At 35.2% G+C, this 12,810-nt stretch overlaps 1 protein-coding gene across 5 annotated transcripts; it reads left to right on the forward strand.

Annotated features, from left to right (window-relative positions):
• The first annotated feature begins 1,285 nt into the window (after nucleotides 1-1,285).
• LOC104096907 (filament-like plant protein 4) lies at nucleotides 1,286-9,069 on the forward strand. Of its 5 annotated transcripts, XM_033656330.2 has the most exons (7): nucleotides 1,286-1,565; nucleotides 3,042-3,164; nucleotides 3,663-3,933; nucleotides 4,022-6,395; nucleotides 7,222-7,267; nucleotides 8,165-8,211; nucleotides 8,334-8,521. In XM_033656330.2, exons 2-6 carry the CDS (start codon nucleotides 3,048-3,050, stop codon nucleotides 8,207-8,209), a joined length of 2,853 nt encoding a protein of 950 aa, XP_033512221.1. In that variant the 5' UTR covers nucleotides 1,286-1,565; nucleotides 3,042-3,047; the 3' UTR covers nucleotides 8,210-8,211; nucleotides 8,334-8,521. The 5 variants fall into 5 exon arrangements, with proteins under 5 accessions (XP_033512221.1, XP_009601656.1, XP_033512219.1 ...); XM_009603361.4 differs by lacking the exon at nucleotides 8,165-8,211 and having other exon boundaries at nucleotides 1,290-1,565; nucleotides 8,334-9,069; XM_033656328.2 differs by lacking the exons at nucleotides 1,286-1,565; nucleotides 8,165-8,211 and adding an exon at nucleotides 2,192-2,212 and having other exon boundaries at nucleotides 8,334-9,069.
• Nucleotides 9,070-12,810: the final 3,741 nt, after the last annotated feature.

Genomic DNA, 12,810 nt, shown 5'->3' on the forward strand with positions numbered 1-12,810 from the left:
AGTAAAAATGTCTAGAGAGTTTTGCTAAGTCTTATAAAAGTACGTATGTTATTGCATTATGCTTTTACTAGTAACTTTTAAATGTCATTTAAAAAATACCGAAAACTAACCGAACCGTATCGATACCGAAGAGAAAACCGATATGATTGGTACGGTTTCTAAAAGTCTAGTTTTGGTTATACTTAAAGGAATAATCGAAAAATTGGTATGGTATAAATTTTATGAAATAAGAGGCCAAACCGAACCATTGACACCCCCTAATCATACATATAGAATTTGAGTCGTTGAAACAAAAAAATTATTGTAAGTCTATACGATGCGAATCTGAATCAGATTGGTAACCCTAAAGAAATCTTCTTCTAATTGCGGAATGAAATCTGCTAGCTAATTGTTGACTCTAAATAACCAGCCCACCAATAAGCTCAATTATTTCTTAACATAAAGAGCGGGCTAGCGCGCGAGCCGAATGACGTAGTTGGAATTGTAGTGAATTGTATTAGTAAATTGTATTAGTGAATTGTATTTTAATTCACTAATATTAGTGAATTGTTTTTTGAAAAGAATAATTACCCTAATAGTAATAGACAGAGCACCCAAGTAATGAGCTGGAATTAGTGTCAACCCCATGACTCCATTTTCCCCTAATTACTCTCTTACAGCTCAACCCCATTTGCTTCTGCTACAAGCCTGCTTTAGAAGCACATTAAATATTTTTTTTCACATTTTGTGTCTACACTAAAAATAAGTAATTGAATTTAAGAGGTAAAAATTACAAAAAAAATAAAATAATTACATTGGATCATTTAACGTGACAAAAAAATCAAATGCAAGACTTATACTTTACATTCATTGCTTTATTGATTTGGTACAAACATTAGATCTCTTTTAAGATATTAATAAACTCCTTCCACGATTAATTTGGTATAAGTCTAGAAGTTATTAAAATCGAATTATGCATTAAAAAATGTATAAAAAGAAAACTTTTTTGGATCCTGTTGCGTAAAATGTGACAAATATATTATACCGATTAAAAACTTAATATGAAAAATATCACATTAATGTAATTGAATGCTTAAAATATTCAGGGCAAACTTGTCTTTTAAACGAAATTAAAAAGAAAGAAAAAAAGAAACCTTGTCTCATGAACTGTCATCTCCTACAAGTATTTAATTTACTTCTATCTATCCAGATTCTACCTCAGATATAAAATAACCGGAGATAATAATTTTGGTTATTTTCATTTATTGAACTTTACAATTTTTTTCATTTAAAATAGTTTTTGGAGTTTTCCAACGTCTTCCTTTTTAAGTGACACCTAATGTTGAAATGTGTTTTTTAACCCCTCTTTCCCCCCACCAACACCACCTTCACTTCACCTCCGGCGATCTTATTTTCTCTCTCTAAAAAACTCCCTCTCTCTCTAAAACTTGGACTAAAAAAGACTGAAACTTTATTTTTCAAGAACTCAAATTGTAGACTTAAAACTAACTAGATCCTAAAAATTTAACTAAATATCTACTGGGGCATAGTGTTCTTGTTCTTTTCTAGAGCTGCATTGCTAGTTGGTAAGTTATTTTTTTTTTCCGGAATTTCTGATCTTTTTGTTTCCGTTACATTTGCTCTTAAGATGATGATGGTGTCAATGAGACTTTAAAAAGTTATCTTTTTGTGTTGTTTTTGTTTCCATTTAGCTTGGTTTTTTGTGTTGCAAACGCAATGTTTTTTAATTTTGTTTCCATTCGAATTTCTTCCTTCTTTTTCTCCCTTTTTTGCTTCTATGAACTTGTCATTTACCTCTGTTTCTGTCGGTGGGTTTACTTCAATTTCAATACCCATTTTGCTGGGATTCATTGCTTTTTTAGTTACATGTTTTGTAGACAAATTGTAAATTCCTTTTTTCCCTCTAAATTCAGTTCCAAGATTTGATTTTTATGGGTTTTTTGCAATTATAGACAGTTTGTAATATGTCCTCTTTGTTTTGGGTATGTGGCTTTTAAAAAATTGGTATTAAAAGTGTGAGCTTTATTATGTTTCTTGAAGCTTTGCTATGCTTGTGCAGTTCATTGGTTAAAGATTCTTTGCAATAAGGGGCGTGAAATTTTTAATCTTGTGGTGTGTGTGTGTGTGTGTTGGGGGGGGGGGGGGGGAATGTCAATGTGTATTGGTTCTACAGGAGAAAAGATTATTAAGGAATGGATCATATTGTAGCAATGTAGGTGATGAGGTGCCTGGTTTTGTAATATTTATTCTTGTTTTGGTGTTAATCTTGTTAGAATATGGGAATGTGATATTCATGTTTAGTTTTTGTTGTTTAAGGTGGTCTGTCATTATCTTTAACTACTCCTTTTTGCCTATTTTATATTTTCTGGGGTAGTTTTGTGCCTCAATAATTGGCTTTGTTATGTAAATGCAATCACCAGCATTTGATGTGAATATTTTCATTAATATATGAGTATCACATTGATTCTTAGTTTCTCATTGAACTTCTGATTTTACCTCTTTGGGATCTTTCAGGTGCCAGATTCTTGTATTACTTTGCTTATTTGCTTGTAAAAATCTCGATTACCTATCAGCTCTGTCTACTCTGATTTTGCTTGCATTAAAAGTGCACCGGAGCTGTATCTTACGGGGTTATAATAATCCTGCACTGCAGTGCCAATTCTCAGTTTCATCCTTTTGTGCTTAATTCTTTGACTAATTCATGTTCCAATTTTGTCCAAAATTTCAAGGTATAGCAACATTTCTGATATGTTCTGAGCTAGTGGAGGTGACATATTCCTGTATATTGCTTATTCTCTGTGAATTAGGAGGATTTTTTCTGAATATAGCTTATATTATTCCTGAAGTATAGGATTTATGAGTTTTAAAGTTTACGTACTAGTTGGTGACATCATGTTTCCCCCATTATTGAAGCTACTGCCCTTGGTATCGCTTATCAAGCGTTGTGATGCATTTTTTGCTCTTCATTTATGACAGTTCTCTTTTCCCTTCTCTCTATAATTTGTTAACTGAATTCAGCCAACATTTTCCTTGTCGAACAGTCTACAATGGATCGTAGGAGTTGGCCGTGGAAGAAGAAAATATCAGATAAAACGGCAAGTGAGAAACCTGCAGCTCTTACAGTGGAGTCAGCATCTGCCCCTTCAGATTCAACTGAATCTCAGGTGTGTTAGTTGATATCTATATAATTCAAAAAAATATGTAGTTAAATGATCAAGGAGGATTCATGCAGCCGATCCCAAGTTGTTTGGGACTAAGGTTTAGTATGTGCATGTCAATTTCTTTTTTCTTCTGGTGTGTCTTCTTGCTCCTTGACCTAGTAATTTCCCTTGTATTGCATATACAACAACGCTTTCATGTTGACCTTTAACATACGAGGAGTTATACAAAAAGTTTGCTGCTTAATTTGGTCGATACTAGCAAAGAACTACATTTACCTAAATTCTGAGGCTTATAGCTTTAAGTTGAAGTTTGGTGGATGCTAGTCTTAAATGTTTAACCTGACCAATTATAAGTTTTTATTTAGCTCTGAAATTTCGTGTCATAGTTTTCCATTTGGTAAATGAATCACCGAATTGTTTTTACAATGATACTTTATGAGAAAGCTTCATTCAATTTGTCTTATCTTTGTAATTTATGTTTTGATTTCCATTATATTTCAGGGTAAACAGGATAACTACAAGAAACCAAAATATGTGCAAATTTCTGTTGAATCTTATTCACATTTGACTGGACTGGAGGATCAAGTTAAGTCTTTGGAGGATCATGTTAAGTCTTTGGAGGATCAAGTCAACTCTTTCGAGGAACAAGTGAAGAGCTTAGAGGATGAAAACAAGGATTTGAATGAAAAGTTGTCTGCTGCGCAGACGGAAATGACTAATAAGGAGAACCTGGTGAAGCAACATGCTAAAGTTGCTGAAGAAGCTGTCTCAGGTGATGTTACTTTTATGACGTGTTTTTGTTGCTATAAGTATTAAGCAAGCTTATTAAATCTCTTTACTGATGACATCTCTTTGGACAGGTTGGGAGAAAGCTGAGTCAGAAGCCGCGACACTGAAAAATCACCTAGAATCAGTCACTCTTTTGAAGCTTACTGCTGAAGACCGGGCATCGCATTTGGATGGTGCACTCAAGGAGTGCATGCGGCAGATACGAAATTTGAAAGAAGAGCATGAACAGAAGCTGCATGATGTGATTCTCAGCAAAACCAAACAGTTTGACAAAATGAAGCTTGAGTTTGAAGCAAAGATAGCTAACTTGGACCAAGAGTTACTCAGGTCTGCAGCAGAAAATTCCGCACTTACAAGGTCTTTGCAGGAGCGTTCTAGCATGGTGATAAAGCTCAGTGAAGAAAAAGCCCAAGCTGAAGCAGAAATAGAGATGTTCAAGAGCAATATTGAGTCATGTGGAAAAGAAATACATTCTCTGAAATATGAACTCCATATTGCCTCAAAGGAGCTAGAAATTCGTAACGAGGAGAAAAATATGAGTGTACGGTCTGCAGAAGTAGCAAACAAGCAACACCTGGAGGGAGTAAAGAAAATTGCGAAACTGGAAGCAGAGTGTCAGAGATTACGTGGTCTTGTCCGGAAGAAGTTACCCGGGCCTGCAGCCTTGGCCCAGATGAAGCTTGAAGTTGAGAGTTTGGGTCGAGATTATGGGGAGAGCCGTGTGAAGAAATCTCAAGGAAGGCCTTCTAGTCCACAGTTTTCCAGTTTTCCAGATTTTTCATTTGATACTGTGCAGAAATACCATAAAGAAAACGATCTACTAACAGAACGCCTTTTGGCGATGGAGGAGGAAACAAAGATGTTGAAAGAAGCTTTGGCACACCGGAACAGTGAATTACAGGCCTCCAGGAGTATTTGTGCAAAGACGGAGAGCAAGCTTCAGAGTTTGGAAGCACAGCTTCAAGCTAATGTTAAACAGAAAAGCCCACCAAAGTCCACAGTTCGGTTGCCTACTGAAGATGGAAATGACGATAATGTTAGCTGTGCTGGGTCATGGACGACATCATCAATTACTGAACTCTCCCATATTAAGAAGGAAAAGAACTTTGACAGTCCACATAAATCTGAAAGTGCAAGTCAGCTGGATCTCATGGATGACTTTTTGGAGATGGAGAAACTAGCTTATCAGTCCAGTGACACAAATGGAGCAGTTTCAAGGCCAGATATTCCAAATAATGCAAGACCCGAGACTACAAAACTTGACACCTCTTCTCCGCTGAAAGAACATGACGAGACACATATATCAAGAGATCAAGCATCTCCCAAAGAGGAAGTATTGACACCGAGTTATCTACCTCTTTCAGATGCATCAGTATTCATGAAGCTCCAATCAAGAATTTCGATGGTTTTGGAGTCTTTGTCCAAGGAAGCTGACATTCAAAATATTCAAGAGGATCTCAGACAGATTGTGCAGGAAATGGGCGACACCATGCTACCGCAATCAGCTATGAGCATTGTTGAGACTACTATTTGCTCTGATACTGCAACTGAATCTCAGCCCTCTCGTGATGATGGTGAGGCAAACATAGAAAAGGAAATTCCTGTTTCACATGATAGTAAGCCATGCGATGAGACAGTCAATGGTATTAGCAAAGAATTAGCTGATGCTATTTCTCAAATTCATGACTTTGTACTCTTTCTGGGCAAAGAAGCAAAGGCTGTCGAAGGAACAGCTCCAGACGGAAGTGGAATCAATGAAAAATTGGATGATTTCTCTTCCACTTATGCAGCGGTAATAAGCAGCAGGTTAAGTATGGTGAATTTTGTCCTTGATCTCTCTCGTGTACTGAGTCGTGCAAGCGAACTACACTTCAATATCCTCGGCTACAAGAATTCTGAAACAGAAATAAGTACATCTGATTGCATAGACAAGGTTGCTTTACCAGAAAATAAAGGTCTTCCGCATTCAGGAGAGGAGGGATACGCAAATGGTTGTGCTCATTTTTCTGATTCCACTTCTGATCCAGATATTCCTCATGAAGGAAGCCTTGTTCCCACTTCAGAGTCAACATCAACCTCTTTGAAGTGCTCGTTGGAGGAGTTTGAACAGTTGAAACTCGAGAAAGAGGATATGGCCCTTGATCTTGCTAGATATTCTGAGAACTTGGAAAGCACTAAATCCCAATTGTCTGAAACGGAGCAGCTTCTAACAGAGGTGAAGTCACAATTGGTATCTGCTCAAAAGGCAAACAGTTTGGCTGAAACTCAGCTCAAATGCATGGCAGAATCGTATAATTCACTCGAAACTCGGACTGAGGAGTTGCAAACTGAAGTAAACCGTCTTCAGGCAAAGATAGAAAGTCTCGATAACGAGCTTCAAGAGGAAAAGAAGAGTCACGAGGAAGCTTTAGCCAGATGCAAGGATCTTGAAGAACAACTGCAAAGGTTAGTGGTTCTTGTTCCACATTGGCCCTGAAATTATAAAATTTGATTGTGAGATCTTATAATCTAAGGCCAGCTTTTAATGTTATTGTAATTACATTATGCTTTGGCCTATCGAGTGTTCTGTTTTACTGTGAGAGTAGCTATTGATCTTTACTTTACTTGAAGGTTTCAAGCATTGGTAAAATTTTGCGCAAACCCCCTAATCTTTGAATGAAAAGGAAAGCAACACCGGAAAGGGAAAAGAAACATGTCACTATGAGATTTGAATAATATATAGCTGATCTTTGTGGGTACGACCGGAACCTGTCTCTGACCAGCTCGTAAGTAGCATCCCGCTGCTGGTCGGCACAGTGGCACGTCGAAAGCAAGCCTATTTTGATTGCCCCGCTGGTTGGGTCAACGGGTCCAAAGACTGAAATGGATAATCTGGATTTTAATCTGCCTAGTCATCACCAATCTGTAGATTTATTTTTGGTCTTTTCAACATCAGTGTTTCATGTTAAAGTATTTGATAATATTCTGTAAACTTTATTTTTCATGGTTTCTATTGTTGCCTTGTGACCCGGAGGTCACGGGTTCAAGCCGTGGAAATAGTCTCTTGCAGAAATGCAGGGTAAGGCTACGTACAATAGACACTTGTGGTCCGGGCCTTCCTCGGACCCCGCACATAGCGGGAGCTTAGTGCACCGGTTTCTATTCACAAGCATTTTATTTTGTTTTTTCCACGGAGTTGCCTTTACCGAAATATAGAAAGTTAAATGTCAATTGGGAGTTATGTCAAGTAGCATTTTAACTGTACTTAATTATCTTTTTCTATTTGAATCAGGATTGAGAGTTGTCCAGCTGCTGATTTTGATGCCAAGAACAACCAGGTAGTTTTTGTGCTCCTATTTGAGTGATCAATCCAATCCATTGTAGTGATGTATATTTTATACTAGTAGTTTACAGCATATTGGTGATTGTGCTTCTCGTTTTTTGTCCAAACTTTTGGTCTGGTTTCATGTTAATCCAATTAAAAACAATTGAATTTCTGTGGTAGTGGTGCTATACAACTGATTTTGGAAATAGCATCTTCCTCTGTTCTTTTGGGTTTTATCGCTGCTAGAAAGTAGACTTCTTTTAGTTTGCTCCATCTCTCTAAGGGATCGTTTGGTAGGGCGTATAAGAATAATGCTAAATAAGGTGTATTAGTAATGCAGGAGTTAGTAATGCATGGGTTAGTAATGCAAGCATTAGTTATACAGAGATTATTTCTTATGCATTGTTTGGTGTGGTGTATTAAAAATTAAAATGCATTGCATAATTTTTAAGAAATTTAATTGTTTACAAAAATGCCCTCCATATTCTTTAACTTAAGGGACTTTAAGGATAATTTTGTCTTTAACCATGCTAATGCATGCATTAATAGTATTTGTATTGCTAATGCCATGGTTTTCTATGCATTAGCTATACATAGGATAATACCAAATAGAGTGTATAACTAATGCTTGTATTAGTTATACATAGGTTGAAAAGGTGTACCAAACAAAGCATTACTAATACACAAAGCTAATGCATGCATTATTTTCTCTAACACACTCTATCAAACGACCTCTAAGTTTTCTTTCAGTGTTAGACATTTAAATTGGATGCTTTTAAAAGTGAGTCCAAACAATTTGAATGCGAAAATTCCCTGCTAATTTTTTCAAAATGTTGGATGTCTGATTAGCTGTTATAGAACCTTTCATTCTTCTGAATAGATTCTAAATCAATATTCTTGGTGTTCTTAGGCACCTGATTTTCAGGTTTCAGGTTTCAGCAAGCTTTTATGTTAAATGTATGAGTAATTTAAACAAGTTGGTATAAAGAGTTGGTGTTAGCATCTTTGTCCAACATATCTGATGCCCTTTTCTATCGAAAGTGAGTGTCTGAAGAAGATGATCTGTTGATTTTCTCCAGGAGAAAGAGTTAGCAGCTGCAGCAGAGAAGCTAGCTGAGTGTCAAGAAACTATATTTCTTCTTGGAAAACAGTTGAACTCTTTGCGTCCGCAGACGGAGTTTATGGGGTCTCCATACATCGATAGAAGTTCAAAAGGCGAGGGCTTTCGAGAAGAACCAACAACCACCAGCATGAACTTGCATGAAAATGATTTGGCCGAGTCCCCTCCTGTGGATATATACAATGTGCCGTATAGTCCATCGGACTCTGATTTAAACAATCCATTGAGATCACCAATCAGCTCAAAGTCTCCTAAGCACCGGCCTACCAAGTCTGGCTCTTCGTCATCTTCTGGTCCTACACCTGAAAAACATACTCGTGGTTTCAGCCGATTCTTTTCTTCTAAAGGAAAGAATGGCTATTAGCGTGCAGCTTGCGCGCTTTGTGTGCCATTTGTTTGGCAAGTCGATTAATAAGATTGGAAGGCACGACATGTTGACTCGACTACTGTAGATAATGAGTTACACCTTCTCATTTTGCTTCATTGCAACTCTCAGGTTCAGGCTTAAAGGTATACAGGAAGAGTCACTTCTCTGGTTCATTAGCTTTTATCTTTTTTTTTTTGGGTGTAGTGAAGTTTTTAAAATGTATGTACACGTACATCCTGATCCTGGAAATTACATAGTGGAAGATGTCATTTTGTATGTTTTGTATGAAACGATGTTTTATGATTACTATGAAATAATAGTTGTATGACATGACTGTATATTACTTATATACCTTATGAATACCCTGAGTAGTAGTGGCAAAATGGTTAAAAGAAAACAGTTATTCACCCATATTATCCATTAAAAAATGGGTTGGATGATGAACTTTTTAAAAACGGGTCAAATATGGATAAGAACCACATTATTCATTTAAAAAATGAATAACAAATTGATAACTAATTGGTTTAACGTTTACATTTGTAAAGTCTCAAATAGGAGTTCTTCAAGTTTGGAGACTAGAAATTCTTCTAAAAGTGGTCATATTCAAGAAGTCATGGATAATATAGATATTTATATTATCCGCAGGTTAATTTATTTTTTATACGAATTAAATATAGGTTGAATCGGATAATTTATCCGTTTTTTCATTACCTGTTTTCGACCCGCACATATCCGTCCCGCCCGTATGGCATTGATCTAGACTCCAGTTAGTATGACAAAGAAACTAAAGATTTTTTAAAAAAACAAATAATGAAATCAGCTCTTCAAATCATTTTGCTATCACTGGTTGGACATTAATGTTGGTGCTTAAGATATGGCAGTGATGCTATGAGGTCAGAATCGGGCCGTGGAAGTAGCCCATATGAGGTTGGAATTGGGCCGTGGAATGTGGTTTTGGTGTTAGCCATATATAGCAAAAAGTTAATGTTAGATCTTAGATGTTATCAACGATTAGTGTAGATTAATGAGAATTTTTTAAGAAACCACTATTTTTTTTTACTGTTGTATTCATTAGATTCAATATTTGTATTTACTGTATTCGTTAGTTTATATTCAGTGTATTCAAATGAATTTGTATTAGCGGCATTTTAGTTATTCCTAATACATGTTATTACTATTGTATTCAGTATATTTCATTGATTGTATTCACTGTATTTCTATTCGTATTCAGTATATTTTTCTGTATTTCACTGTATATTAAAATTAAATGTATTCACTGTTTATATTCTGTTCTATTTTAATGTTTGTATTCAGTGTATTTCAATGTTTATATCCTGTATTCATGCATGAATACATGTGCATTCAATTGTATTAAAAAAAATACAAACCTTCGAAATACATAAATACAGACAAAAAACAATGTATTTATATAAAAATACAATGTATTTGAGTGAATTTGTATAGAATACAATGTATTTGTATCATTGTATGTGACTAAAGAGCAAAGAAGGGAAGAAAGTTCGTCGGATGTGGCATTTGTCGGCCAAGAAAAATATTGTATACATCGTATTAAAACTAAAAATGGAGACGAATAAAAGCCCCGGCCCTCAAATCTTCTCTGGCGTAAAAAATATTGCAGTATTCGTGTAGAGGAATCCATTACAATATTCGGCATAGAGAAAGCCGCAGTCTCTTTCTTTCTAATATTGCAGTACAAATCCATTGCAAATATCCGGCGTAGAAACTAAGTAGTAAAAATCCATTGCAATATCCGACGTATAAACTAAGTAGGTATTCTGCTCAAACATAGAGAGAAGAAAGAGAGAAATAAGAAAAATTTTGTTGGGATTTTGAGAGAGAATCGTGTGTTAATTGAAAGAAAGAGAGAGAAGAAAGAGAGAGAGAATCTTGTATTAATTGAAAGAAAGAGAGGAAAACATAAATAACATATTTCATGTCTCAATGGTAGTATATACCATAAATACATATTTTGCTATAAAATATAAAAGGTAGCTATGAAAAATAATATTTTAAAATAATTTTAATTTATAATTGTTGTTTGTGATATTTAAAAAAAGGAAATTTTACCTCTTATAGCAAAGCTTTACACCATATTTATTATAAATAAAAACTCTTTTAAAATATTATTTTCTATAGTTACCATTTAGTTTTTATAGCAAAATATGTATTTATGGTATACACTACCGTTAAGCCATTAAATACGTTGTCTAATATTTTTCTCTCTAATTCTTTCAGTTATTCTCTCCCAAAATCACCGCACAATATCTTATTTCTCTCTCCACGATCTCTCTCTCACAACGTCATTATCTTCCCCATTGTTGAAGCACGATTCTCTCACAGCGCCATTGTCTCCCTCAATTTTCAATTTTTTTGCTCCAAAAAGTTATGGTAAGTGTTAAAGTTTTTGGCTTTTGGCCGGTTAAAGCTTCTTCTTTTTCTCTTTACTATTTTTTTTTAAATATTCGCCATTGTTATGTTTTCACCAGAAAACTTGAAATTTCCTCTTCAACAACTCCGAAGTGGGTTACCCGAGTTATACCCACTAAAGCACTCAATTTTGATGGGCCATCTTTCGATTTGCAAATCACTCAAGCGGAACCTGTATTTGCAGGTTCATCAACAATCACTGATGCCGAAAGGAGAACAAAAATTCGCAATGACCCTACGAAATAAGATCAAGTTGAGAAATCTTCGAAAAAGTCAACACTTCCTGATGTGGAAAAGAGAAGAAAACTTATGGATGATGCTTCAGGGAGTAAGGGAAAAGAAGTCGCTAAAGGAACTAGCTCGGAAATACAGAATAACAAGGTAATTGTAGATGTATTTATATGTATTCGAGTCCGCATACATTGACTATTAGCTTGTACAGTGGTTGTCTCTTCTTGTATTTAGATGTATTTATATGTATTCGATATTGGCTACACTGATTTTTATTTTGTACAGTAATTTTTGACTTTTGTATTTAGATGTATTTATATGTATTTTAGTTCATTCAACAATATTTTTAAATACACCAACCGTTCTGTATTAGTTATGTATTAAACCTAACTGTATTCATCTGTATTCTCAATCTAACTGTATTCATCTATATTTAAAACAACAATCATTGCTATAGCTCACAGTTTTTGTGGTAATTATCAGTACATTATGTTGTATTATATGAATGAGTTATGTATTCAACTTAACTGTATTCATCTATATTTTCAACCATATATTTTATCTTTTTAATTGTTTTTTGTATGTAGGAAATAAAACTCTTTGTTAAACACCCGCCTATTTTATCACTACATATCAGTTCCTACACTAACACCGACATAATCTCCAACCTCAGAGAAAAGCTTACTCCAAATCAGTACAAATTATTTGGTACTACTTATTTTGGAAGTTTCCTCGATATGAAGCACTATGAGGTTCAACATCAATTGTTCATGTGTTTCATGGTTCTGCAGTTGGAAGAAAGTCCTGTTGATTCATTTTTAATATATGTGAATGGTACAACATTATGCTTTTTAATCAGAGAGTTTGTGGTAGTTACTGGTCTCAATTGTGTTAGTGACGCTGAAAATTTTGAGCTTAACACAAAGATGCCTAACATGATTGTGGATACATACTTTGGCGGTGCAAAGAATGTCAAGAAGAAAGATTTGTTAAAATACTTTAATAATAAGAATTTGAGTTTTGACAACGATGGAGATGCCATTAAAGTAGTTGTATTTTATTTCATACATACATTCATATTATCCACTGAGAAGAACTGCACAACCATCCCAAGACTACATTTTGACTTGGTCGAGAGCGGGAGATATTCTGATTACCCATGGGGTAAGGAGGCATTCCAGGCCCTTATCAAATCTATTAGTAAGAAGATGGATTCCCAGAAGAAGTATTACAGGATAGCTGGGATGTCTCTCGCTATGCAAGTATGGTTGTACTCTGAGTTGATAACAGGATTTTCAGAATACTCAATTGGAAATCCACTGACAACCAGCCAACTTGTACTTACTTGATGAACGACAGGTTCAACGACTAGGGAAACGTGGTAATTTAT

The sequence above is a fragment of the Nicotiana tomentosiformis genome, chromosome 4 (genome assembly GCF_000390325.3).
Source record: "Nicotiana tomentosiformis chromosome 4, ASM39032v3, whole genome shotgun sequence".
NCBI classification, from domain to species: domain Eukaryota; kingdom Viridiplantae; phylum Streptophyta; class Magnoliopsida; order Solanales; family Solanaceae; genus Nicotiana; species Nicotiana tomentosiformis.

What these genes read in the sequence shown, in the direction of transcription:
- LOC104096907 (XM_009603361.4), top strand. Translation starts at nt 3,048, where the DNA reads ATGGATCGTAGGAGTTGGCCGTGGAAGAAGAAAATATCAGATAAAACG. An exon ending in CAGATTCAACTGAATCTCAG is followed by an intron (nt 3,165 to 3,662) that starts GTGTGTTAGTTG and finishes ATTATATTTCAG; the next exon opens with GGTAAACAGGATAACTACAA. An exon ending in CTTGAAGAACAACTGCAAAG is followed by an intron (nt 6,396 to 7,221) that starts GTTAGTGGTTCT and finishes TATTTGAATCAG; the next exon opens with GATTGAGAGTTGTCCAGCTG.